Below are 25,196 nucleotides of genomic sequence, written 5' to 3' on the forward strand. Positions count from 1 at the left end.
AAAACGCAGGTAAGATCTGGGACATCTAAATTACTTACGCTACAAAACAAAATTTATAAAATGCACACTTTATTTCAAGCGCTTAGAAAAGTTACAGTTAAACATCTCCATCCAGGACAATATAAACTGTTTTTACATTTCTGCCACATTTAGCTCAACCGCACATTTTTTTAAAGTATAAAATTCCACTAACTCTTCATGGAGGGGAAAAAAAAGGCCCTCAGTGTCTGTTCAGGCACACAGATGCTGTCACTGTCCTCCGAGTTAATCCAGTGGTCCCAGATTATCAGTCCATAAATATCAGAGTGGAATGACATAAAAGAGAAACTGCTTTCAGCCTTAAAAAAAAAGATCTCTTGGTAATGTTTTCCAGTAGCAGTCAGATAGAAACAGTTTCCCTCTAATAGAATTAAATGTACAGTCAGTCAGACATCCACAGATGCGTGTGTCTTTTGTGCAGAGTAATGTTTGGATTCACAGCTCTGGAATGGCAATGGTCAAAATATACAGTCACCATGAGACGGTAAGAAACGCTGAAACTGTCCTCTTTGTTATACCATCGTGTTGCTCTCACCAATTTTGTCCACCAGCTGAAATAAAACATGAAAAAGGGCAGAATTATTTACGAGTTGTTATGCGAAGGATGATTTAAAATAACATGTATGAAGCAGAACATGCAAGGATGATGATGTTGATAATGCAGTGAGGTTTTTATATTGGTAAACAGCTGTAAAATATTAGCGACCACGGCAGAATTAACTGATCCTGGACGCTGACGGTTTCCAAGAAGCTACAAAAGGCTTCAAAGACACGAGACTGAGCGGGGAATCCCATGAGGTCGTGCTCAGGACAACAGGGACCCTGTTATTAGACTAGATGAGAGAAAGACCAGAGCCCTCTCATCTAAAAAACCTTCCTCAGCTAAAAATCTTTAAGGCCCACATAGATCAACAAAGTAATATCAGCTTCTTTAAAAACTTTCAGCTGCTTTTTGCCGTAAATGCCATTTGTATCATCTAATGGAAAAAGTTCATGTTTAGCTTAGAGAACTAATCCCCAAATATTTTGATAATCAATTGTTTGCACTTAACATTATTCAAATACGAATAAAGAAAACAAATCCCTGGTTCCAGCTTCTCAAATGCAAGATTTTAAATGGTGTATTTTAGTCATATATAGTGGTAAACTGAATTTTGTTTAGCACAAATGAAACAAGATAGTTTAGTATTCGTATAATTATACTTGCATGACTTTTTAGACAACGGGCTGCAAATACCAGATTTTTCCATGTCTGCCAAAGACTGTATTTAAAAGATGGAGGCGGCCACCGTGACACCCTTTGATTAGCAAAATTCTGCTTCCAGGCCTTGAGCTTAAATAGATGCAAGGTGCGGATCAGACCATGAGTCTGAGTGACTCAGCCACAATGTAGATGGCGTACCCTGCTATTTCAACTACAGCTGGAATCTTATGTACACAGTGGACATCATGTTGTATTTAATGTAACCTGAAAGTAGCAACTGAGACCATAACCTAAGCAGGAGAGCCAGAAGCCATTTTCTCATGCACTTCTATAGAATCTGACTTCTTACTGCAACCAGAGAGGCTTGCATAAAAGAAAACTGCAGGTGCACTCAGAGAGCACCTTCTCCACCATGACCAACTTTTATTATTACTGCATCAAAGATTAGTGGAATCTTCCTCTCCACAAAGTTTCATCAAATTCAGACAGTGTTTATTTACTGTTAGTCCTGCAGACAAATGTCATTGAAAGCCTTATAAAGCTAAACAATATTTGTGATTAGTGACCCTTATTAAGGTTAAAGTGCCCGAGAGTGACACTTACCGCACTGATCCCCGGTAAGCTGAGCAAAGACCCGAGCACAGGCACTCGTCTGATGAATCCGACTGCCACCGGGAAGAATCCCCTGTTAACGAGTGCAAGAATAAAATGAGACTTGGAAATTGTTTTGGACATGTGCAGAGGAGAGATAGTGGACAGTGTTGAATATGGAGGTGCCAGGCAGGAGGAAAGAAGGAAGACGGCAGAGGAGGTTCATGGATATAGTGAAGGAGGACATGCAGAGGGATTGAGGTGACAAAGGACGTTAGGTATAGGGAGAGATTCGGGTAGATGATCCACCGTGGCAACCCCTGATAGGGAGCAGCCAAAAGAGGAAGAAGAGGAAAAGGAGTTCAGCCCTTTCTGACTGAGCTGACCTGAATAAGAGGAAGAAACCGTAGATCTCCAGAACAACCCCAACAATCGGCCAGCCAAGCAGAACCACCAACACTCCTCCCAGGAAGAAGCTGGTGGCTTTTAGTTTGTGCCTCTGGAAGAAAAACCTGAAGGTACGCTCGAGGCCGATGACGAACGACAGTCCGGAGACAAACAGAATCTGCACAGGAAACAACATGTCACGAGTCCAACATCTTTTAGGTTATATAGGGTTGACTTTCACACTGTGTTATAATTACTAGGTAGGTTCTGTGCTCGCAGCAATTTTTAATCTAATAATTTACCCAATATAAACATTCATTTTTAACATCTGTTTCCTTTTTACTGCCCTGCTCTAGAGCAGCAAAGAAAAGATCAACTTCCACTCACATCAGCAAATGTGATCATATGGACCAACAGCCAAATGGCAATCAACAAAACAGGTACTACTCTGATATATCAATGAACCCAAAAACCATCAACTCACATTTCCAATGGCAAGGAGAGCTTTATCAAAAAACAGCATCATCCCAAAGAAGAGGAAAAACACACCAAACCCCGTCAGTCCCATCCCAATCTCTGCAGACATCAAGAAAAAGAAAGAAGTTATTAATAAGTCGCATGATCTACTTTGGTTTACATAGATTTCAATTTTATTAAAGAAATGCAGAATGACTATTCATTAAGGGGGGTATTCATATTCATTTCCAGCTTCACATTTTATTACAAGGCAGCTTTGCATGATCCAGTCCAAAATAAGCCTTGTTTTTCTTACAGTGGGACTCTGGATTAGCCAGCTTTAAGCAAGCTTTCTTATTATTGGCTGCCCTTTGCAGACAGAAGGTTTGAACAGCAGGTAGGTGGGACTTCTGTGCTGACATCACACAGCCAAGTGTAAAAAAACAACAACAACAAAACAAGCAGTTAAATGACTCGTGCACATACGCTAACCTCGTTGGTTTACACTTCGGCCGTGCTCGATATACGTTTTTGTTTTTTTAAAAACAAGAAACAAGTGAAAAAGAAAAAAAAACAGTTCCCCTTTACAGCTACTTCACGTGGTGACGTAGCGTTGCTCTCAGCCAATCGTGTTTGAGCTGCTGGCCTCGTACATTCAGCTAAACCCGGTTTCGCACAGAAACACTAGAAAGACAAAGAACAGCATAGAAACAGAAGCGGCTCTTACTTTGTGAATCCGTGAGCGAAATCATTTTGGTATCCGCTGAAAACTCTGTCCAATCACCAAGAAGTCGCAACGACTCAAACTGGCAGCTTTACGAAAGCAGCGTAGCCAAAGTGTTGATGCTACAAGCGGCAGTAGCAGCAGTGGAGGCAAAGGTAGCGGTTCATTACGCAACCACGTCAGCCGGAGCCACGTATACGCGCACGCCAGCAAAGATCGTCTATGATGACACTCACTGATCCAACACACACTCTGCCAATTTTGCTGTCTGTGTGTGCACGTTTAGAAAAAAAGTACTTGTTATCCTTTGGTCTTATTAATTTGATTTATTTGGCTGTTGTAATCATTTAACTGTAAGACATCTGTAGTCCAAAAATATATAAGGTGTCATATCAGATAATTATTAGATGTTTCAAATTGTAAATGTTATTGATATTGGATCGATGCTAGCGCGAAATAATCAGTACTTTATTTTTATCCCTCAAGTTTAGTATGTAGATCATTGAATTGTGTTATTTTTTTTTAATTAAAACATTTGGAAAAAGAAAAATGTCTGAACCTTTTTTGGCTTGACTGTCATATCTATTTTATCTATAGCCTATAACATATTTAAAAACAAAGTCCGTCAGAGACAGGCATATTTACATTCCAGCTCTCCAAAAAGGTCATTGTTAAAATCCATGAAACGCTGATTGTGTTGACTTTTTATTATGGAAAGTAAAACCACAGTGATTTAAATCTTTTCAAAATTTGCAAATGGATGATGATTCATGTCATAAATCCCAGCACCCTGCTCTTCCCTATATAAGCTCCCTTCATAGATTAAAAGTAATAGTATCAGTAATAATCTTCCTGTATTTACTTGGTATCAAATCGATACCAAAATTTGCACGATCATAGTTCATAGTGAGCAGCTCCCCTGCTCCAACAGCCTTGCGTGGCTTCATGTACCTATAAAATGAGGCAGAGTGATATCTCATTATTTTTCAGTCTGTAATGAGCTGCGCATGCGTGTCGTCAGAGCTGGACCGTGATTACGCTGAACGCATATTTATTCATTCGTTTGTTACATTTTTCTCTAATATTCACATGTAGTGTTGCTTCCTGTAAAATACGTTTTTTTTAACTCGTAATGTGTTACATGAAACTATAAATATTACGCACACGGGAAACCCCTTTTCCTATTTTTTAAATAAACTACAACTCCCATGAAGCACCTGGAACAAGGAAGAGCGAAATCTCGGATTCAGACGTGTTCAGCTGAAACCGGAGTTTGTGTGAAAGCACAAGAAGTCGGACACACAAACCGCTGCCGTAATGCAAACATGCTCCGTTCATTGTCCCGTTTGATTAAGTGACACATCTTCCACCGAGTTTTTCCCGCCGTGAACACCATGGGGCCCGTGTTTGCCGTTGTTCTTGTTTTTGTCGGCTGTTGTAGCAATGTGGTGTTTCTGGAGCTGCTTGTGAGGTCAGTGAGAAACTTACACCGTGTCTACACCAATGACTCATGAAGACTTTACTTCACAAACGTTTGTGTGAACAGTTTGTTTTTAGATTCCTCGTTGCACAGGTGTTTTCACTGAATTCATACAGGAAGTGAAGTCTCGTTTGCATGTTTGTCTAAGTGTCTGAGTGTTACTAAGCTACCCTTCTCCTCCTGAATAATTTTAACTGTCGTTTTCAACGGTTTTTGCTTCTTAAATCATACTTGATCAAGACGTTTTTTAAGTTACTCCTGACCTCACGTAGTTAATGGATGGTGTTAACGAGAAAACTGGCTACGCTGCGTGCAGTATATGTAGCAGAGCAGTATCACTGTGTGTCATAATCACTTGCATTACGAGTTTATGCTGGAAGGAGTTCAGTCTTTTGACATGTACTTTGTGCTTCTGTGGTTATTCGGTGTTTCTGTGTTATCAGCTGTTGGTCAGTGTTACTGAAGTGAAAGTAAGAGAGTGGTTTCCTGTAGTTAGTGACATTCTATGGAAATACTTTTACTGCACACTTATTTGGTCCAAGTTTGGACCTTTTGCCTTCAGAACTGTTTAATTCTCCCTGGCAACAGATTTAACAAGGTGCCTATGATTGGCTGATGAGATAATTTATTTAACAAGAGCTGAGCAGGTATTCCAAATAAAGTGTCAGGTGACTATGTGTATGCACAGTGTCAATACTATACACACCCATATTTGGGGTGTCTGTCAGCACCTTGTTTTAGTTGTTTGTTTTTATCCCCCCTTCCTTACCCGTGAAAGTTGTGCGTCCATACAGGTGAGGCTGGGTGTAAATCTGACTGTAAATTTAAGAATTTCTGAATAAATAATCACAGCACTTGTGCAGGCACCTGGCTCATATTCATGTAGATATCCCTATGTCTAGAAACATCCATGCAAAAGCCTGCTCATGGTATAGTATCCATAGATTGGGTCACATTACCAAAGACTAAAACTAAAGATTTACTTCTATCTTTATTTTCTTTTAGCACATTTATTCTGAAGCTAGTTTTTATTTTCATTACAGTTACATAATGCCATTCAATTATACTAAGTGGGTATGTAGATTAGAGAAAAAGTTATACATATATTGCTCTGTTCTTTTCTTTTTCTTTTTTTTTCCAGTGTATTCATTTTTGAAATGTCTGTCGTTAGCATTAAATGATGCATTATTAATTAACTCTTGGCTCTTTTTCTTTTTTTTTTCATAGAGATTTTCCAGGATGTGGCAACATAGTCACCTTTGCTCAGTTTGTCTTCATCGCATTGGAAGGTTTCATCTTTGAAACAAACTTTGGACGCAAGAAACCAGCAATACCTATTAGGTGAAAATTAAATAATTTATTAACAAAAAAGATTGATGTGAATATTTTTCAGCTGGTGACTTTTTAAAGCTGACACTGAATCACATTGTCCATTATTTATTTATTTTTTTCAGTAACTATGTGATCATGGTGACCATGTTCTTCACTGTCAGTGTGATCAACAACTACGCTCTCAACTTCAACATCGCCATGCCTCTACACATGATCTTTAGATCAGTAAGTTTCACACTATGACTCTTGAATGTTTCCTGTTATCACTGACCATCACTTCCTTCACCAAAGCCTGATCTCTGAACTGTTTTCTTGTTTCTCTGTAGGGATCACTAATCGCTAACATGATCCTGGGAATAATCATCCTGAAGAAAAGGTACCCAGCATCCCCCAACAACATACACAACGTTTCCCCACTATGTTTTTGACTTTGTAAATTTAGCAACTAGAACGCTTCATGGAGTGTACTTAATGACCACACACTTTGATTAAATGCTAATAGGATCAATTTTTTGCTGACAGATTATAATGATCAGGATTTTATTCCGTGGACAGACAGTTGCAAAAATCCCTGCATCTGAACTGATTCATTCATATTTCACAAAGACAATCCCGTGTTCCACAAATTTGGCTGTTTTATAGAAATAAAATCATCTTCACCAGATCCTGTTGGAGCAGGTTTACTACGACAGTCTGATTTACACATTCATCTTCATTGTCTTGAAAGTTTGTAGTGGTGCTGTCTACAGTACCCATCATTATATTTTATACATTGATAGTTTTAAAGATGGACATAGCAAAGGAAGCTATTGTGGAAACACCTGCATTATATCTGAAGGCCACCAGATGACGCTTGCTTAGGTTGCAAAGATACTTCCATACTATAGAAGTCTATGGGAGGAAAAGCTGTCTGTGTTCCCCCTCTCGGTCACTCGGTTTTGGTTATATTCAGTAACAAATACATTCTATTTTGTAAATCTTGGTTACATTATGTTTAGGAACGGAGAATTATCCGCTCATTGGTTAATGAGTCAGCTTTCCTCCCTTCCTTGTCCCAGCCAAGTTTTCAACCAAGGTGGCGACAATGAAAATGCTCATCTCGGGGCTTAAAAATGCAAATTTTATTCACTTTTTTCAGCTGTGTAGTTGAAGCTATTGAAAAGAGGAAGCTTTCAAATCGAAATAAAAGTTGAAAAGAGTCGTAGTGAATCTACCCACATTTTTCTTCTCTCTCCGCAGATATTCGGCCAGCAAATATCTGTCTATAGCCTTAGTTTCTGCAGGTATCTTCATCTGCACCATCATGTCTGCCAAACAAGTGGTGAGTCCTCTGCAGAACACTGGGTACTGCTGCAGTTTGACTGTGAGTCATTTTAGCATTTGTTTAAGTGTGCTCTCATAAACTGCACTCCTGATTTTGCAGAATGTGTCAAATGAGGGTTCAGAAGACCAAGGCTTTTACAACTTTATGCATTGGCTTATAGGTGAGTGGCAGCTGATGCTGGCTTTTTGCAGATATGTGAATATCGGTGTGTATGTTTAGTAGTAAGTCACAAGTTTCTGTCCAATCATTTTGTGTGTTGGAGGCATTTGCAGGGGTGGGAAGTCATGTTGATCATGACATGTTGATAATCCATATACATGTTGTACGGATGCATTCAGGTATCGCCATGTTGACCTTTGCCCTGCTGATGTCTGCGAGGATGGGCATTTTTCAGGAGACTCTGTACAAGAAGTATGGAAAACACTCCAAAGAGGCGCTCTTCTACAATGTGAGTTTTCCTCCAGCACCAACAGCCCAGGAATTCACTCCACAAATGTTTTCATGGAGCTGTTTTAAAATGTGCAATCCTTTAACATGATTCCTTTGCATCTTTTTGCAGCACTGCCTGCCTCTGCCGGGCTTCCTGCTTCTCTCTACAAATATCTACAACCACTGCGTCCTCTTCAGTCAGAGCAGTGAGTGCCATCAATTCATTCTGGGAGTCTTTTTCAGAGTGCGCGTTTCATCACAGGTGTCAATGATTGCTTTCTTTGCAGCTCCCACGCTGATTCCTGGGGTCGAACTGACCGTGCCGATAATGTGGATCTACCTGCTGATCAATGTCATCACACAGTATCCTACGAAAACAAGTACTTTTGCAGTTTGCTTGTACTGTTTTTCTCTTTTTCTACTAAACACAATATCACAGTTCATAACTTGCTTTTTTCCCCCAGCAGCTAAAAATATAAACTGTAACCTCAGCTTACTGCTGTTTTATTAAATCACAAATTTCGATCCAAATGACCTTCATCAGATGCAAAAAACAATGTTCATATCATTAAGCACACACAGTTTTAAAGAAATGTTTACACCCACGTGCCAAGCAGAATTTAATCATCTATTTAGGCAGAGATAACTGTCGAGCACTTCACATATGTGTGTGCTATTAAAGCTAATATTAAAAAAAAAAAATCGGTTTAGTTTGATCAATCTTGTCTCAGCTTGCACTAAAGACACATTCAACCCACTGTTGACATTATGAACAGCCGTTGAGTTTGAAAGTATCGCGCTCTTACTGGACTTAAAAACTGTGGTGTCACAAACAGCTCTTCACACCACAGCAGAGGATCTATCTGAGGTGGCCCTCGCTTCAGCAGCCCTGTGGTTTTAGTCACGTCTGGGCGGGATTCACGGGGGAGTCAGCAGGTCTTAGTCCCACAGATGGTAGCGTCGCTTCTCGGGCGAGCTCACAGATCAAGTATCCGGACATGTTCACAGCACTGAGCCCGGTTTCTGTGACAACATCAGTGAAGTAATACCCTCTCGTTGTGAGAGGCCAGCTCATGTTTCCCCTGAGTGGGTTGACAACTCTGTGCTGATGAAGGCTTGTTTGGATTTTCTTTTGTTTTGTTTAAATAAAGGCATGAAAGGCACTGCTGTAAAGGAAGAAGGTGCTTGGATTTTTATACCAAAAGTCAAAACTACAGCGTGGTTTTAATCATGGAAATTTTATACATCACCTCTTGCTCTAAGTTGCTGACTCATCAAATTTCATTGTTTCTGAGCATCAGCTGAATTTTGACTACTGACTTTGCCATTATTTATAATGATAAAACAGAGTTATTTGGGCAAAGCCGCTTATGCGCTGTTTTTAATGCTTAACTCTTATGCTGGTTCCTGGTTGGGCCTCTCAGCTTAGAACCAAAAGCGTGTCTGAGATAACTTTGGTAGTGATATCCTTTTTATTTGACAATACAAAGCCGTGTGTTCAGAGCAGTCTGAAACCAGAGCTTATGGTTCACAGAGATTACTTGTACATATACTGATTCATTTGAAATTCAGAAAATATTCGTGGGGATTCAGCCTTTGTAGCATGTATGTAAACTATAATGCTGTCTCAGTAAGAGAAACAGTATGACCCAGAATCTAAATTCGTGCTGTAACAACTGCTAAAATAGTTCGTAACACAAAGTAATATTATAAGTGAGAAAACTAAAGAGTGGTCCTTATTTTTTTACTTTAAAAAAATGAAAGTTTAAGTTGTTTTCCTAAATATTTGTAAACTAATATTAATTAATGGAACTAAACTATAAATCAGCTGTAAAATAAAACCTTAGTAATCCACTATGGGCTTCATAGAAAAATGTTAATTAAAATAAATACTACAATAATTTACCAGAATAATTTTATATTACTACCAAAACTAGGTTTGAATATTTCTGTTATACACGGGATCACAATATTAACTGATTAATCCCTGCCTGATCTGTCCAGTGATGCTGATCGTGAAAAATAACATTAATTAAATGGCGGTTTAGCTAACGAGGTCAATTGACACAGACCGTCTTAGCAACACGTGAAGAAATTAGTTTTTTGTCTTCTGTATCTCAAGTCTTGTTGCAGTCTTTAACCGTTTCTTCAGGTACGTTTGCATCCGTGGTGTTTTCATCCTGACCACCGAGTGCGCCTCACTGACGGTCACGCTGGTGGTGACGCTCAGGAAGTTTCTCAGCCTCATCTTCTCCATCATTTATTTCCAAAACCCCTTCACCACCTGGCACTGGGTGGGGACGGCCGTGGTCTTCGTCGGTACTCTTCTGTACACGGAGGTGTGGAGCAGCGTGCGGGCGGCTCTACGGGGACCCGACGCCAAAGAGAAGAAGGCAGAGTGACGAACCAGAGACTGGCGGTGGACAGAAAATCAGTTATCGTGTTGGACGTAGAGTGATGTTGTTATCCCGCAGCAGTTTTAGGGTCATTTAGACTTATACTTGATTACACGGTGCTCAGTCATACACCACCTGAACAGTTTAAAGGATGGTGGTGTTCTGCATTTTTATTGTTGTCAGCAAATCCCATGAACAGATCAAATCCAGCAGATTATTAAAAATCAGCGCAGATTTATTGCTAGGAGCTTTTTGAGTCAGTTGAGCCAGATCTCATTCATGATGGATTTATTTATTTTAATTCCACGTGTGAATGAATCTGTGTTTTGTCTGTCTGTGCTCTCTGACTCCAAGCACCAAGCCCATTCGCTGTGACTGAAGATGTAGATCTCTAAAACCAGCTATAGTCAATATTTTTACACTACTTGATCACGTGACTACTTGATTATGGTGATGAACCCACAGAGAGTTTTCACCCTCTCTCCAGGCCCAAAGAGATACATGCCATCATTTACCCCAGAACTTGTTTTTCTTGTGCTTGATTGCAGAAAGTTGTAAAAACGACCTACTGTGAGCTTCCTGTCAAGCATTTTACCACAAACTTGAAGAGTGATTATTAGTCTTTTTTTTTTTTCCATACAAAATCCATAAACATTCCTTGTTTCCGCTTGACAGACTCTAGGTAAAGATGTTTTCAGTGTTTAATCTGTTATAATTATAATGATAGATTTGAAGGGGAAAGAAATATGTTTGCAGCATGTATATGCTGTGTCGACAAAACGTCAGATTTTCACACTTAGTCCCACTTTTCCAGCCGGTGTCATTTAACGAAATCATTTCTGAATACAGCTGGAGACTGTTTTTATCAGGACGAGTTCATATTTTATTTTGTAGGTACTGTTCGAAGTGTGTGATTGGGGGTCTGGTGAGAGCTTTGTCAGCCAGTGCAACAGTGTGGGTCAGTGTTGTGTTGTAATACTTTGGCTACACAGATTCTGAGTTTGGTCTTTATTTTGGATTTGCTAACAATAGGAAAAATACGAATACTCTCATACTTAGGTGTTTTAACATTAGTACCTCATTATGGTGCGTTCACAGACACAAATTCAGTGCCACTTTTCTTTTTTGCCTATGACGTTGTTTGGATATTTATTTTTTTAGCTTCTAGCTGCTCCAGGTTCGTGTTCATTTTAAGGACTTCACCGATTCATGTGTGAAGAGCTGCTGGAGTCAGATTGCGTGATTAGATAGGGGGACAGGTTATGCAGTGCATATTAAAGTCCCCGTGTCCTTGTCATATTGTCTCAGGTGTATTTGTCAACAATAAATCTTTACACTCCCTGGTGACTGAAATTAAAGTGGGAACATAACTGAAGACTGAGACTGTTTTTGTTTTTATCTGTGCATGCTTCCTTTTTAAGTGAGTTTTATGAATGTTTAGAGCTGGGACACTCTGTTCTCTTACGTTTCACTGACTAATGCGCAATGGACCAATCCAGGGGGGTGGTGTTCAACTCCATCCAATGGCTGCTCATGTTATTCCCCGTCGGTGGTGGGAAGGGCAGCTGTTTGGGTTTCATGTCACTAAGCACTCGTCCACGCTGTGGGTGCTGTAGTTTCAGCAGGGGCAGTGATGGGGGGAAACAGCCCGAGTCACTTCTGTGAAGAAGATGAAGGCGGAGGAATTACTTTTCTGAAGGGCATTCGGGTGAGTGAAGGCTTGTTTAGAGCGGTTTCCATCAGTATAGCGCACGGCTGCACAGCGCATCAGTGCAAGTCAGTGATTTCCTGTCATTCCAGTGTGTGAATGTGTGTGTGAATGGGTGGATGACTGGATATGTAAAGCGCTTTGGGGTCCTAAAGCGCTATATAAATACAGGCCATTTACCATTCCTGTCTCAGACGCCCTTGTTGAAATTTTTTTTTTTCTTTCCATTTTTTAAAGTCTGCTAAAATCACCCCGCACAAAGTCAGCGGCATCCCTCTGGTGTAGGGGTTAAAAATAGAAAGTGCATGCTCGCCTTACATTCCCCACACGTGTAGAAGTGCTGCTTCACAAAGTCTTTAAATTCCTGTAATATCCAAACTATGGGTTAATTCTTTACGGCATCATATCTATAATTAAATCAGCTTTATTTCAGGTAAATAATGCCATTCTCAATCTGCGACCTTTATCGACCTCTATTGGTGACATTACAGTGTAACAACAGCACTTTTACTTTGGTTTGTATCAGGGGTGTCAAATATTAGACCCGCGTGCCTGAATCCGGCCAGTCTGGCCCACAGGATTGGAGTTTGTTCTTTTTTTTTATTTTGGACTTTGAACTGTATTTTCATAAATTTTACAGCTTGTTCTGCTAATAAAGACAGCCCAGCCACCATTCATACTACACGGAATCAGAATATCTTTATTGTCATTGTAACAAATTAAGTGAAAGTCCCTGCGGGGTCAAGAGAAAAGGTTTAAATATAATTACAAAAGAGTAATATAAGAAAAACAGGATAGAAACTGCTATTCAGTATTTGTCTCTGTATTTGTCACCAAAGTTATAAAGTAATAGTTAAATGAAAAACACTAAAGTTACTATTTTTCTCACTATCCACTACAGAAATTCCTTTTTTAATCTGTCTACTGTAAAGTAAAATAAACAAATAAATAAAATAGGAAACTTTCTGTGAATTAACAAAAATATTATTCTTTATAATTACCGGACGGTCTGGGCAATGACCTGCCAGAACATCTTTCTGTACTTTTATGCTTTTATTTGTTACAATTTAAGCCAGAATAGTCCTGCTCAAAGATTTCTTTTATTAACTACAGCACAGTTCCTTTGTCACGTAGAAAAACACACTTCCTTTTTCTTACATTGAGATATCACAGGGATTAAGTGTGCAGTTACATTTCTTTACACTGACAGAGGGGATTTTCACCCCAATTAAAATCAAAGTGGGCTGGATGTGACCAACAGGGTAAAATGAGTTTGACATCCCTGGCTTCAAAGAATAAAATTTTACTGCATGAATTGATCGCAATAAAAAACGATCCTAAAATATATAATTATCCAGTAGGAGCTGGCTCAAGCCTCTGATTTTGTCAAGAATGATCGTATTTACAGATTGTATTAAAGTGTGTCCAGATATGCAGAAGGAATATTGCTAGTTGGTGTTATGTGCTGTCAGTGGGAGGCAGCATAACACCAAAAAAGTCCCGAGAAATGTGAATGATTTAAATACAGGCACTGGGGTCCTTAAATACAGCACGGTGCAAAAGTCTTGAGCCGCCTCTCATTTCTTTCCTTTTTCTCTCATTTTGAAGTGGCAGGCTTAAAAAAACTATGCAGATTAGATGAAAAGCATCTGAAAGTTAAGTCCTAATAATAATTATAATTGGACACTTTTTGCTAAAGCTTCATCAGAAATGGTCTCAGTGGAAGGGTGGCTGAAATTCAAGGCCAACTAAATTTATATAGTGATGAAGCTAAATTTGAAGTTGTAGGTTCAAATCTTAAATTTATGGAGGAGGTCAGGAGAGAAGTGTCTACAGAGCCTCCGCTGTGTAAAAGCACGGCGGAGGCTCTGTCATGGTTTGGAGCATCATTTGAGCCAGTGGTGTTTGAGATTGTGTTTTAAAAACAGCACAATTTCAATTTAAAAACTGTCAGTTATTGTTTTGTTTGACATATCATTGGATTGATTGGCTTGTTTTCAATGCTGCAATACTGCTGGGCTTTCTATTTTCTTAAAAGTCATTAAACTTCTCCACTGATCTAGCCTTGGTCATGGTATTTGATAAGAACTCTTTTAAGAAAATATATTGTTGCATAAAAGTGATAGGTTCTTCACTCTTAAACAAATAAAGTTATATACCATTTATGCTTTCATCTTTCTCAGTAAGCGTTACTTTTTCAAAGGGCAGCAAGGCTGTACCAAAGTTGCTTCTCTGGATTTTGAATGTGTATTTATGTCATTGCCGGTGGCTGTTCAACAGACAAAAGCACAAATAAAATAACATTATTTCTCATTTGTTCTTATTCTGAATTTCTCTTAGAAAATATTAAAGGTCAGACAGTCTGAAGGTCTTTTCAATTATATTTACAAGAAACAAGGAGACCTATTTTCTGATGTATTTGATATAAAATTCCTTTGGACACTTGTTCAGTGGCACGCTGAGTCTTATGAAATAACGCTGCAGTGTTTAATGGCAGTGATGCGTAAACTTCACATTACTTACGCAAGACTTGAACCTGTGATAGAGAGCAGAGCACCAGCATGGGAAACATTTGAATTTGCTCTTTGTGGTCTGCAGGTGGCGCTTACGGTTATTATTATTCTTCTTTCATCAGCTGTCAGACCGAGTCATCAAGCGGATGAAGCTGTCGCCAGAGGTCGTCTCGCCGCATCTCGCTCATGCATCAAAACCAGTGGCTTCTCCAGATCCCACCTCTTCTGTGGAACACTTGTCACCTCCTCCACCTACAGTTATCGCAGCACCACCTCCTTCTCTTTCTCCTCCTTCTCAGGGAGCCACAGTTCCAACAGTGGAACCTGCTCCTGCTGTTAAGCTCATCCCGCCTCCTCCTGTGCAGTTTCACTCCTTTCCTCCAGCCCCTCCAGAGCCTGCAGCTCAAACTCCATCCACCCCTTCCCCAGGAGTCAAAGCACCTGTAGAGCCCCTTCCTCCACCCCCTGCTGAAGTCCCACCTTCTGCTGAAACCTTAATCCTACCCACGTCTGTAGAGTCATCCCAAGCATCTCTGGCTCCACCTGAACCTTCATCTCAAACACCCCCCACTAATATTGAGCCCGCTACTGTCACTCCATCTGTTGAACCTCTAGAATCTGTTACCCCATCACCTCCACCAGTAGAAACAGTCCAACTTCCACCCACGGTTGAATCTACTCCATCTGGACCAGTGGAGGAAGTGAACCAGCGGTGTCAAGTGGAGGCACCAGTCGTGGTTCCAGCTATTGATCCAGAGCCTCCATGTGCTCAATCTCCACCTCCTCCAGAGGACGCTCTAGCACCTCCAATGCTCTCTTTTGAAGAAACATCTCCATCTTGTCACTGTGTGGAGCAAGCTGTTGCCCCAACTCACCCACCTCTAGCTCCACTGCCACCAACCGAGGAGTCCCCCAAGAACCCATCTGTGCCTCCTTTTGATGAGAAGGAAGTACCTGTTGTCACAACACCACCTCCACCTGTGACAGGTGAGTCTGAACCATCCTAATCTTTTGGCATTTCCAATTAGCTCTTGTGATGCTTTGAAGTGCATGCTGTGGCTAAGGACATGGAGGTTAATAGGACAAACCTTATAATGTTGCTCAGTCAGATACACAAGTATGCAGAATTGAAGTCCAAATCACATGACTCTGAGGAAATGAGAGAGATACAGCTGATGAAGCATCCAAAAAGTGTAATAATAACAATAATAAACCACTTGTCTCTAAGGTGGGATTAAGATTTGAGAATGAGCATTTCCGTCTATTGTCTGCAGGATCATTTCAGTTAACAAGAGCTGAAAGCAGCAGTTTGAAGTTTCCAAGCCTAAAATACATTACAGAGTTACAGTGTAACATCCGGAAATCTCTGAGGCAGAGCATTCAGTGGAATTGACCCGAACTGTAGTGTGTGCCAGAACACGCCACCTACCACCTCAGCAGATTTGCCTCCCAGTGAGGTTCTCCGTTTCCTTGCTTCTTACTATACTGACTCTGTGAAGAAGATCAAGCACTCATATCAGAAAAATAAGTACACAGGGACACACCATTTGTTGCTTTTCTTATTACCAATGTGTAACCATTATTTCAGACCATTATTTCTGGTAGAAGTTTCATTTCAGCGTTCTAAAGCAGTGATGTTCAAGTTATGTTTGAGGCTTTCATTTGGAAAGAGTTTCAGGCTTTTAGTAGGAGATCAAATTTAATCAGTAGATTTAACATGTTTGCAATCATTGCTTTGTCTGTTTCTTCTCAAGTGTCGGAAGACGAGTTGAGGCAGAAGCTCAAAGAGGAGATACAGAGAAGTCTGAAGGAGGAGATCGACCAGAAGAGGCAGGAGCTACAGAGGCAGTAAGGACACAAGACTGAATGTTTTACTGAGTTTTGAATCTTGCTGTCTCATTTGTCCCTTCTGATAAGATAAAAACACAACTGTGGAGGTTTGTAGTCGATCTGTACCGATGCACACATTTCTGCTCAAGATGCCACATTAATTATTTAGTCACTAATTCTATTTAATAGGAAAACATTCTAATTTATTCATTTTTTAAGCAAAAATGCCATAAATCAATAATAAATATAATATTTAAATAGCGATAACAAAGATTTTAAAGTTAAACTGCAATCAAAACTTTGAATATCAGAGAATATATTCTTATTTTTTTTAATCAAAGTGTTTTTATTGAGTTTTCAGAAAGCATATCATTCATACAGAAAAGCTCGAACTCAATTCCTACAACACAGTGTAAGACAAACTATACCCAGACAGAGAATAAATAAATAAATAAAGGGGGGGGGGGAGTTGCCAGTTATGGAGTGGACGGAAACTCATCTTCAAAATAGGAAATGAAAGGCTGCCAGACCTTAAAGAATTTCTTGGTGTTGCCCTGTATAGTAAATCTGAGATGTTCTAATTTGAGGTGTGCCATCACCTCCTCCACCCAGCGTTTATGGGATGGCGGTGTTGCCTTTATCCAGTTGAATAGAATCAATCTCCTAGCCAAAAATGAGGTGAATGCTATTGCCTTCTTTTGAGAGGCTGTTTCCCTCGGTGCCACACCAAAGATGGCTGTCAGAGGCATTGGTTCTATATCTTTATTATAAATGAATGAGAATGTTCTAAAGATGTTAGCCCAAAAGTCTTTCAGCCTGGAACAAGACCAGAACATGTGGCATAAGTTGGCTGGCACCTGTTTACATCTGGGGCAGGTCGGATCGGCCCCCTGGTACATTCTTGCCAGTTTCTCCCTTGACAAGTGGAGTCTGTGTAACACCTTGAACTGTATCAATCCGTGTCTTACACATACAGAAGCAGAGTGTACTAGATCTACAGCCCCTCCCCAGTCAGAGAATATATTCTTATTAATTAAGTGCAATTATCCCAGGATATCTGTACACTTGAGCAGTTGCTGCTGACGCATTCTCAGTTGATCAGCTTATCGATTAATCAACTCTAAGTTCTTTAAAAGATGCACTTTGTGCATGTGAAGGTTGGAGGAGATGAGGGTGCAGGTTCGAGCTGAGGCGAGGGCAGCAGCTCGGGCTCGGGTGGAGGAGCAGGTGAAGAAGATTCTGGAGGCTGAGAGGGCGGCGAGCACGGAGAAGCTCACAGACACTATCATGAAAGAGCGAATGAAGACGGAAGATGAGAAGGTCATGGTGCAGCTTTATGTAAGCAAAGGAAGACACGCTTGACTCTGAATATGTGAGGAACTCTGCTGTAAATACAAAACTCTTTCCTCCTTTTAATGTGCTTCTTTTTCTTTCTTGCCGCGTTGTTGTTTCAGTGGATGGAGCTGAAGGTAGGACGATAGAGATGCATGCATGCATGCCTCACTCTCAAACAGCTGCAAATCACAGACATGAGTTGCAGCTGTAACTTTGAAAAACAGGAATAATTGACCCTGAAAAACCGCATGTAAATTGAGTGTCAGCCTCTACAAAATTTCAATATGACGTTTTCAGAGCTGTGCTGATATCTTCGATGAATGTTAAATTATCGCAGGCTCATCAGCTGGAGGAGAAGGAGAAAGAGCTGAAGAAACGAGACACTCTCTACAAGGAACATCTTGCAAAACTCGATACAAAGGTTAGTTAACATTTTTGAGACTTGAAGTAGTTCTTATATGTTTAAAGTTCTTACAGGTTTAAAGCGAGACTATGTTTTACTAGAGATGTGTCGAGTGGCCAAGGGGGGAAAAGACTGTAAACAAAAGACAACGTGTATGTCTAACTGGCTTTTTAACTAGTTTTGAAAAATTCCAGTTGTAATCTAATCTAATGTGATGTATATATTACTCCAAAATCTAGGCCACAATCAGACATCAGATCTTGATAAATGAATTGTTCAACTTGAAAATCTTTACTGACATATGGTACTGAGCAAAAGTCTTGAGTCACCCTTTATTATATTTTTCTTCTAAGGAGCCAAACTATCTTGTAACTTGTGTAATCTCAGTGTGTCCTTCAAAGTATTAAAGGTAACCAGAGACATTGGGGACAAAAGATTTTGTAGGCCGAAAAAGTATCTACAGCAAATGATCAAAATCTGAACGTCATGTAATTAAGATATGGGGGGGGGGGGAAATCCAGCAAAGACCTGACACAGGACCTGAGTTTCATTTGGCCTTTCAGCCGTCTGCTGTTCACTGAAGCCGTGTTAGAAATGGTCTCTCTGGTGGCTGTCAAGAAGCTATTTTTAAGGCAGGAAAACAGGGAGAAAACGATAAGCTGAATTAATTCAATTCAATTCAATTTTATTTATATAGCACCAAATCACAACAACAGTCATCTCAAGGCGCTTTATATTGTACAGTAGATCGTACAATAATAGATACAGAGAAAACCCAACAACTAAAGTGGGAAGGAAAAACTCCCTTTTAACAGGAAGAAACTTCCAGCAGAACCAGTCTCAGGGAGGGGCGGGGCCATCTGCTGCGACCGGTTGGGGTGAGAGAAGGAAGACAGGATAAAAGACATGCTGTGGAAGAGAGACAGAGATTAATAACAGACATGATTCGATGCAGAGAGGTCTATTAACACATAGTGAGTGAGAAAGGTGACTGAAAAGGAAAAACTCAATGCATCATGGGAATCCCCGGCAGCCTATGCCTGTTGCAGCATAACTAAGGGAGGATTCAGGGTCACCTGGTCCAGCCCTAACTATATGCTTTAGCAAAAAGGAAAGTTTTAAGCCTAATCTTAAAAGTAGAGATAGTGTCTGTCCCCCGAATCCAAACTGGAAGCTGGTTCCACAGAAGAGGGGCCTGAAAACTGAAGGCTCTGCCTCCCATTCTACTTTTAAATACTCTAGGAACAACAAGTAGGCCTGCAGTGTGAGAGCGAAGTGCTCTAATAGGGTGATATGGTACTACAAGGTCATTAAGATAAGATGGGGCCTGATTATTTAAGACCTTGTATGTGAGGAGCAGGATTTTGAATTAAATTCTGGATTTAACAGGAAGCCAATGAAGGGAAGCCAAAACAGGAGAAATATGCTCTCTCTTTCTAGTCCCTGTCAGGACTCTTGCTGCAGCATTTTGGATTAGTTGAAGGCTTTTCGGGGAGTTTTTTGGACATCCTGATAATAATGAATTGCAGTAGTCCAGCCTGGAAGTAATAAATGCATGAACTAGTTTTTCAGCGTCACTCTGAGACAGGATATTTCTAATTTTAGAGATGTTGCGCAAATGGAAGAAAGCAGTCTTACATATTTGTTTAATATGTGCATTGAAGGACATATCCTGGTCAAAAATGACTCCAAGGTTCCTCGCAGCGTTACTGGAGGCCAAGGTAATGCCATCCAGAGTAAGAATCTGGTTAGATACCATATTTCTAAGCTTTTCAGGACCGAGTACAATTACCTCAGTTTTATCTGCATTAAGAAGCAGAAAGTTAGCGGCCATCCAGGTCTTTATGTCATTCAGCCCATTACCTTTACACAAGATAATGGGCTGAAAATCAGTAGCAGCAGGTCTTATGTAGTGATGAACCCAGATTTGAATGACGTTTTTGTTTTCAAGTGATTATCAATCTGTACAGCAGGGGTCAGAAGAGAGGTTCAACGGTGACTGACTGCTCTGTCATCACTTGGAGCTGCATTTCAGTCAGTGGTGTTGGGGATTTTTGTCAAAACTGATGGAATTATGAACGCAGAAAAGTACGTTCAGATTTTGATCCACCATCTAGTATCATCTGGAAAGTGACTTTTCAGCATGAAAATGATTCCAAAGGCACTGCACAAAACATGCAATGACTAGCACTCATGGATTGCCCCCCCAAGAGCCCAGACCTGAACATTATTAAAGCAGTGTGGGGTCATCTTGAAAGAGAACAGAATAAAAAGAGGCCAGGATCCAAAGAAGAGGTTTGAATGTCTTTCAAGAAATTTACAGAGCGATTCCTGAGGACAGTTGTTAGAATTATACAACTTTGTTTTCCATGTATATCTGCACGTTTTGGCTATTTCCCATTTTCCTAACAAAAAAGACTTTTGCACAGTACTGCACACTGGATAATTTGTGGAGAAAGAAATGAAACAACACCAGTTAGTGGAAACCAAAATGATCAAATTGTCAATCCTTTCTGGGCTTGATGTTAAAATTATTAAGTGATCCTTTAATTTTTCAGCAGTATATCTGGAACTATTTGAAACTGTTAATTACTTTCTTCAGGTATCAAATTGCATTGTAAATGCACCCATGTGCCAATCCAAGATACAGCAGTATGCTGCGCTTTGTTTTCATTTTATTAACAGTGCCATAGGTACATGATCAAACACCTTAACAAATGTCATCACGCTTTAATTCCAACATGCCTGGATCCTAATTAGAGCCTAAACACATGTAGCACCACCTTTTACAGCTGACACCAGTGATAGAACCGTGAAGTTGAGCTAAAACATGTTTTCGGGGTCTTTAAATGCAAATTTTGGCCACTGAGGAGCCGTCACGTCCTGAATTTCTTTTGTGGGATTTTGTTGAAGCAGTTGTGATATGTTATGTTGAGGGTAATGTGTGTGTTTTTTACCACTTTGGCAGTGTGCAGAGTTTTACAAAGTCTCTGTCGAGAGCTTCCGGAAGGGCAAAGAAGAGACTCTCAGCCGTTTTACGTAAGTCAGAACACTTTAATTTGTTTATGTGTAGTGTCATGTAAGCCTTATTACAGCTTTTATTTGATGTAAGTTAAGTTTGAATCATAAGAATGAGGCAAATGTTATTTAATATTATTTTCTTCATCTCTCTCTCAGTCGTTTTAACACCCACCCAGTGTGTGGAGACTTGCAGAGTCAGATATTAAAATGCTACAAGGAGAACACGGGAAAGACTCTGTGCTGCTCGCGCATTGCCGCTGCCTACATGCAGTGTGTGGACGAAGCCAAGAAAGTACGACCCGACTTGACTTAAACACATTATTTGATTTCATACCTCATTTGCTGTGGATCTTTATTGATCATTTTAAACCATCTCTCTCCTCTCACAGAATAAGATGAGAACAGGCGGTTAATGTGGACCGCATCCTGGCAGACTACTGCAGCCTTTCTATGTACCCAAAGAAGTGCCAGACGCATGCAGACGTTAACTAAAAGGACACTTTAGTCTGCTGCTCATCATGGGATCAAAGCAATTATATTGATGCAACGGCAAAATTAATTTTTGAGTGCTTGCTTTTTTCTTTTAAATGAAGCAAAACACAACAGACAAGCAGAACATTTGCAGACTGAGAGCCTGATTAATCATTTTACACACGTGCCTTGAAGTTATAAAAGCTGTTTATCAGAGTGTGAATGCATGAAGGAACTACTGAGTGAGCAGAGTGTAACAACGAAGAAAAAATTAAATCCATCAGTAAACCTTGATGTGGAACATAATGGTTCACGGTTAAAGAAAATATTCGTGCGTGTGTTTGTGTCTGTGTATGTGCTGCCCCCTGCTGATTTTGAGTTCACAATTTAATAAAAATCTATTACTGTGCTCATGAAATCCAGTTGATGCTCTCAGGGAGGTAAAGCGGCTGTTTTTCTGTGATATAGCTCATTACTTGTGGCAAAATTATGGATGCAAAGCAAAAAAAGAAAACACATAAACACAACATCCTGAACATCGCAAATAAGACGGAGCACTGGACAGCAGAAGTGCAGGTGCATAAACAACCTACGTAGAAATGCTTATATGTGACAGTGGACATGTGATCATCGTTTTACCACAAATGGAAGATGGTCTCCTTTCTGCACAGTTACTTTTTATGGCATAAAAAAAAATCAGTATTAAGAAAATAGGTTCAAGTTTCTGTCTTGGAGGTCATTTCAAGAAAATTGGTGCAGTTTCAAGAAGTCACACCCGTCAATACAATCAATCAATCAATAAATTGTCAGTCAATTTATTCGCTTTTATCACATTATACTGTTAGTTATTAAAGTAAGAAGTATTTGCAAAAAAAGGGGATTTGAAACTATGTCAGCTGCACATCCATGATGTGAATCTCCTGTTCCTCCACATCCCAAAGATGCTCTATTAGATTGAGATCTGGTGACTGTGGAGGCTATTTAAATACAGTGAATCCATTACTATGTTCAAGAAACCAGTTTGAGATCATTTAAGCTTTGGGACATGTTGCATTATCCTGCTGGAAACTGGCATCAGAAGATGGGTACACTGTGGCCCCACTGAGATGGACATGGTCAACAAAAATACTCTGTGGTGGCTGTGGTGTTTAAACAATGCTCAAAGTGTGCCAATATCTGCCCCACCATTACACCTGAAGCACAAATACAAGGCGTAAAGGATGTTGTTCATGTTGTTTATGCAAAGTATCACCGTTCTTCCCTATTCTGAACTTCACAGATCAACCTGACCCCATCTAAATGTCTGTGTAGGTTCTCACCCATCCTGATCATGGTAGTCTAATGAGCTTGGAAAGAAAGAGATTGGACTTCTTTAAGCAGTGCAGTGAGGAGTGCTCAGACTTCTGCACTAGAGAAACCAACCAGCCACTCCATAAATGCATAGCACAACGTAGAAGAGCCACCCCGACTGGACACGACTCAGCTGGACATCTGCATCTAAAGGTCAAAGGTCATTATTTCGAGGATGCCAGTGCTCACTTTTTGGACAGAGAAGACAGATGGTTTGAAAGAGGAGTGAATGATCTTTGAACAAAAGAGGTGGCTTACAACACCAATTGTCTGTGATCTGCGGTGCAGTTTTGAGATCCCTTCCCAGACGCTTCAACCTCGACTCACGTGATCTCAATCGGTCACATTATAGGGTGAGGCAAGGTATCACGACGGTTACGCCCAAAACCTCTGCTAATAATGACCCACACCTTTTTCCACACCTTGGCTCATGATCAATACTTAATCCCACTATGGATTAAGTCCCTGAGATTCTCCACCATCTCCAAATTTAACGAAGTCCAGTAATTTCTTTCCAAACTCCTGAGACTGACCCAGCAGTATAAAAACAGGAGAGAGATGAAGTTGCTTTAATTACTTTGCACACAAAGTATATGAAAAACTGGAAATATATATTTGGTCATACACTAAATGATCTAAAAACTGATACCTGTACTGAAGCGACTGATTTTGGTGTTTTCACAGCAGCTGTTTTGATACTGGTTTAGAGAACATATATAAATGCATCTAATTTAACAAACCATTGTAGTCAAATACAAAATAGCTCCTCTTCAGTCAACTACAAATTTTACATTAATGAGCAATAATAATTCAATATAAAACTAGATAAAAAAGGGAAATACTTAAAAGCGTATCAGTAAGCTACTTCAAAGACATGGTTAGTTACATTTAGAAAGCCTCTGCGTCATCAGTTTCTAGTTTTGTGTTACTTGGATCCTAATTTTGGTTAAAACCGCAAAGCATCTAAATCAAGGCCTGGTGTTCGTGTCTGCTAAGATGTTTCTCGTGTGATCTAAGGTACACCGTGTTCTGCTTCATCTGAGGAGGAAGTGGCTGTTTGCACGCGTGCTTGGTTTCTGCGCGGTTGCAGAGACTTGTCAAGCGAAGAGTTTACATGCAAAGACTGGATAGGATGAGGAAGTTTGTGACTACATTCTGTATTGTTTGTTTTTTATGCTTAACAACCAAAGAATGCTTCATTTTCAGTTCTGAAAATGCTGCAAATGTGTTTTGAAAGTAACTCTTAACGTCTCATCCTCCTCACTGTCTTTCAAAGCCAGGAAAATAAAACAGAAGTGAAGCTGTGGTCTCCTCAGCAGATCTGACGTCAGCTTCTCTCATTAGCCACAGAGGAAGCGGTGGCCAACTTACTAACATTTGTCTGTGGCTTGTTGCGTTTATGCACTAGTGCAGTGTGTGCTTGTGTGTTAAACATTATGTAACTGCATTTCAGTCGCTACTGTACATCTGTGACTACTAACACTGGTCTGGATGTACTTTTTTTGTTTTTCACCTAGGAAAATGTTTATTCACTCAACTAAAAAAAAATGATCTCATGAAAGATTAACTGACTAACTATTTAACTCATTTAACTCATCAGATTCAGAGATAATAAAACCTCTAGAGTAAAGCTCCCTCACACACACAGAAATTCAATCAGAAATCTCCAAGAGACGATCAATAATCACATCAGTAGCTATTCAAGCTTCTTGGGATCTTTCAAAATTGTAGGACAGGACCTTCCCTTCCTGTGAATTTGGTATTTTTCTCTTGTCCCAACTTCTTGATAACCAGATTGTGTTTTCCTATAAGGCCGCAGCCTTTTTTGCGCCACGGACCGGTTTATGTCTGACAATATTTTCATGGACCGGCCTTTAAGGTGTCGCAGATAAATACAACAAAATAAAACCAGTACCAGTAACAAAAATACATAATACACTGGAAAAGTCCCAGGGAAACAGAGTTAACGATAAAAACGATTAAAAAAATAACAATAAAAACCCTGAAAACCATCAATTTCATACCCGAACCTCAACTCTCACGGCCTGGTACCGGTCCGTGGCCTGGGGGTTGGGGGCCGCTGCTATAAGACAAGATAAAACATAAAAGTATAAATCCACTTATGTGTTTTTATGTCGTTCAATTATACACATTTCTTAAATCCATTTTATGTATGTATTAAATATGTATTTGTTTATTTATT

General features: G+C 39.9%; 3 protein-coding genes across 6 annotated transcripts; 2 read left to right on the forward strand and 1 right to left on the reverse strand.

The window, feature by feature from the left end:
- Window positions 1–52: 52 nt before the first annotated feature.
- On the reverse strand, window positions 53–3,581 carry golt1bb (golgi transport 1Bb). 2 transcript variants are annotated; one of them, XM_042227614.1, is made up of 6 exons: window positions 3,405–3,581; window positions 2,706–2,797; window positions 2,221–2,399; window positions 1,847–1,928; window positions 575–590; window positions 53–482 (listed from the first exon to the last, which is right to left on the reverse strand). In XM_042227614.1, exons 1-6 carry the CDS (start codon window positions 3,427–3,429, stop codon window positions 475–477), a joined length of 402 nt encoding a protein of 133 aa, XP_042083548.1. In that variant the 5' UTR covers window positions 3,430–3,581; the 3' UTR covers window positions 53–474. The 2 variants fall into 2 exon arrangements, with proteins under 2 accessions (XP_042083548.1, XP_005939759.1); XM_005939697.2 differs by having other exon boundaries at window positions 53–590; window positions 3,405–3,580.
- Window positions 3,582–4,403: 822 nt separating this feature from the next.
- Window positions 4,404–11,473, forward strand: slc35b4 (solute carrier family 35 member B4). Its single transcript, XM_005939696.3, has 10 exons — window positions 4,404–4,872; window positions 6,109–6,222; window positions 6,336–6,438; window positions 6,540–6,589; window positions 7,453–7,534; window positions 7,637–7,697; window positions 7,876–7,985; window positions 8,097–8,172; window positions 8,254–8,329; window positions 10,119–11,473. Exons 1-10 carry the CDS (start codon window positions 4,796–4,798, stop codon window positions 10,366–10,368), a joined length of 999 nt encoding a protein of 332 aa, XP_005939758.1. The 5' UTR covers window positions 4,404–4,795; the 3' UTR covers window positions 10,369–11,473.
- Window positions 11,474–11,848: 375 nt separating this feature from the next.
- LOC102302780 (vegetative cell wall protein gp1) lies at window positions 11,849–21,722 on the forward strand. 3 transcript variants are annotated; one of them, XM_005939693.3, is made up of 9 exons: window positions 11,849–12,070; window positions 14,706–15,570; window positions 16,338–16,431; window positions 17,571–17,751; window positions 17,868–17,882; window positions 18,086–18,169; window positions 21,120–21,190; window positions 21,329–21,464; window positions 21,562–21,722. In XM_005939693.3, exons 1-9 carry the CDS (start codon window positions 11,996–11,998, stop codon window positions 21,583–21,585), a joined length of 1,545 nt encoding a protein of 514 aa, XP_005939755.1. In that variant the 5' UTR covers window positions 11,849–11,995; the 3' UTR covers window positions 21,586–21,722. The 3 variants fall into 3 exon arrangements, with proteins under 3 accessions (XP_005939755.1, XP_005939756.1, XP_005939757.1); XM_005939694.3 differs by lacking the exon at window positions 17,868–17,882; XM_005939695.3 differs by lacking the exons at window positions 17,868–17,882; window positions 21,120–21,190; window positions 21,329–21,464; window positions 21,562–21,722 and having other exon boundaries at window positions 17,571–17,785.
- The last annotated feature ends 3,474 nt before the right edge of the window (window positions 21,723–25,196 follow it).

The sequence above is a fragment of the Haplochromis burtoni genome, unplaced genomic scaffold (assembly GCF_018398535.1).
Source record: "Haplochromis burtoni strain Fernald_Lab_line unplaced genomic scaffold, NCSU_Asbu1 Contig_272, whole genome shotgun sequence".
NCBI classification, from domain to species: domain Eukaryota; kingdom Metazoa; phylum Chordata; class Actinopteri; order Cichliformes; family Cichlidae; genus Haplochromis; species Haplochromis burtoni.

What these genes read in the sequence shown, in the direction of transcription:
- golt1bb (XM_005939697.2), bottom strand. Translation starts at nt 3,429, where the DNA reads ATGATTTCGCTCACGGATTCACAAA. An exon ending in GGTTTCTTCCTCTTATTCAG is followed by an intron (nt 1,929 to 2,220) that starts GTCAGCTCAGTC and finishes ACTCGTTAACAG; the next exon opens with GGGATTCTTCCCGGTGGCAG. An exon ending in GCTTACCGGGGATCAGTGCG is followed by an intron (nt 591 to 1,846) that starts GTAAGTGTCACT and finishes GTTTTATTTCAG; the next exon opens with CTGGTGGACAAAATTGGTGA.
- slc35b4 (XM_005939696.3), top strand. Translation starts at nt 4,796, where the DNA reads ATGGGGCCCGTGTTTGCCGTTGTTCTTGTTTTTGTCGGCTGTTGTAGC. An exon ending in TTTCTGGAGCTGCTTGTGAG is followed by an intron (nt 4,873 to 6,108) that starts GTCAGTGAGAAA and finishes TTTTTTTCATAG; the next exon opens with AGATTTTCCAGGATGTGGCA. An exon ending in CTTTATGCATTGGCTTATAG is followed by an intron (nt 7,698 to 7,875) that starts GTGAGTGGCAGC and finishes GGATGCATTCAG; the next exon opens with GTATCGCCATGTTGACCTTT.
- LOC102302780 (XM_005939693.3), top strand. Translation starts at nt 11,996, where the DNA reads ATGGGGGGAAACAGCCCGAGTCACTTCTGTGAAGAAGATGAAGGCGGA. An exon ending in GAGACTCTCAGCCGTTTTAC is followed by an intron (nt 21,191 to 21,328) that starts GTAAGTCAGAAC and finishes TCTCTCTCTCAG; the next exon opens with TCGTTTTAACACCCACCCAG. An exon ending in GTGTGGACGAAGCCAAGAAA is followed by an intron (nt 21,465 to 21,561) that starts GTACGACCCGAC and finishes CTCCTCTCACAG; the next exon opens with AATAAGATGAGAACAGGCGG.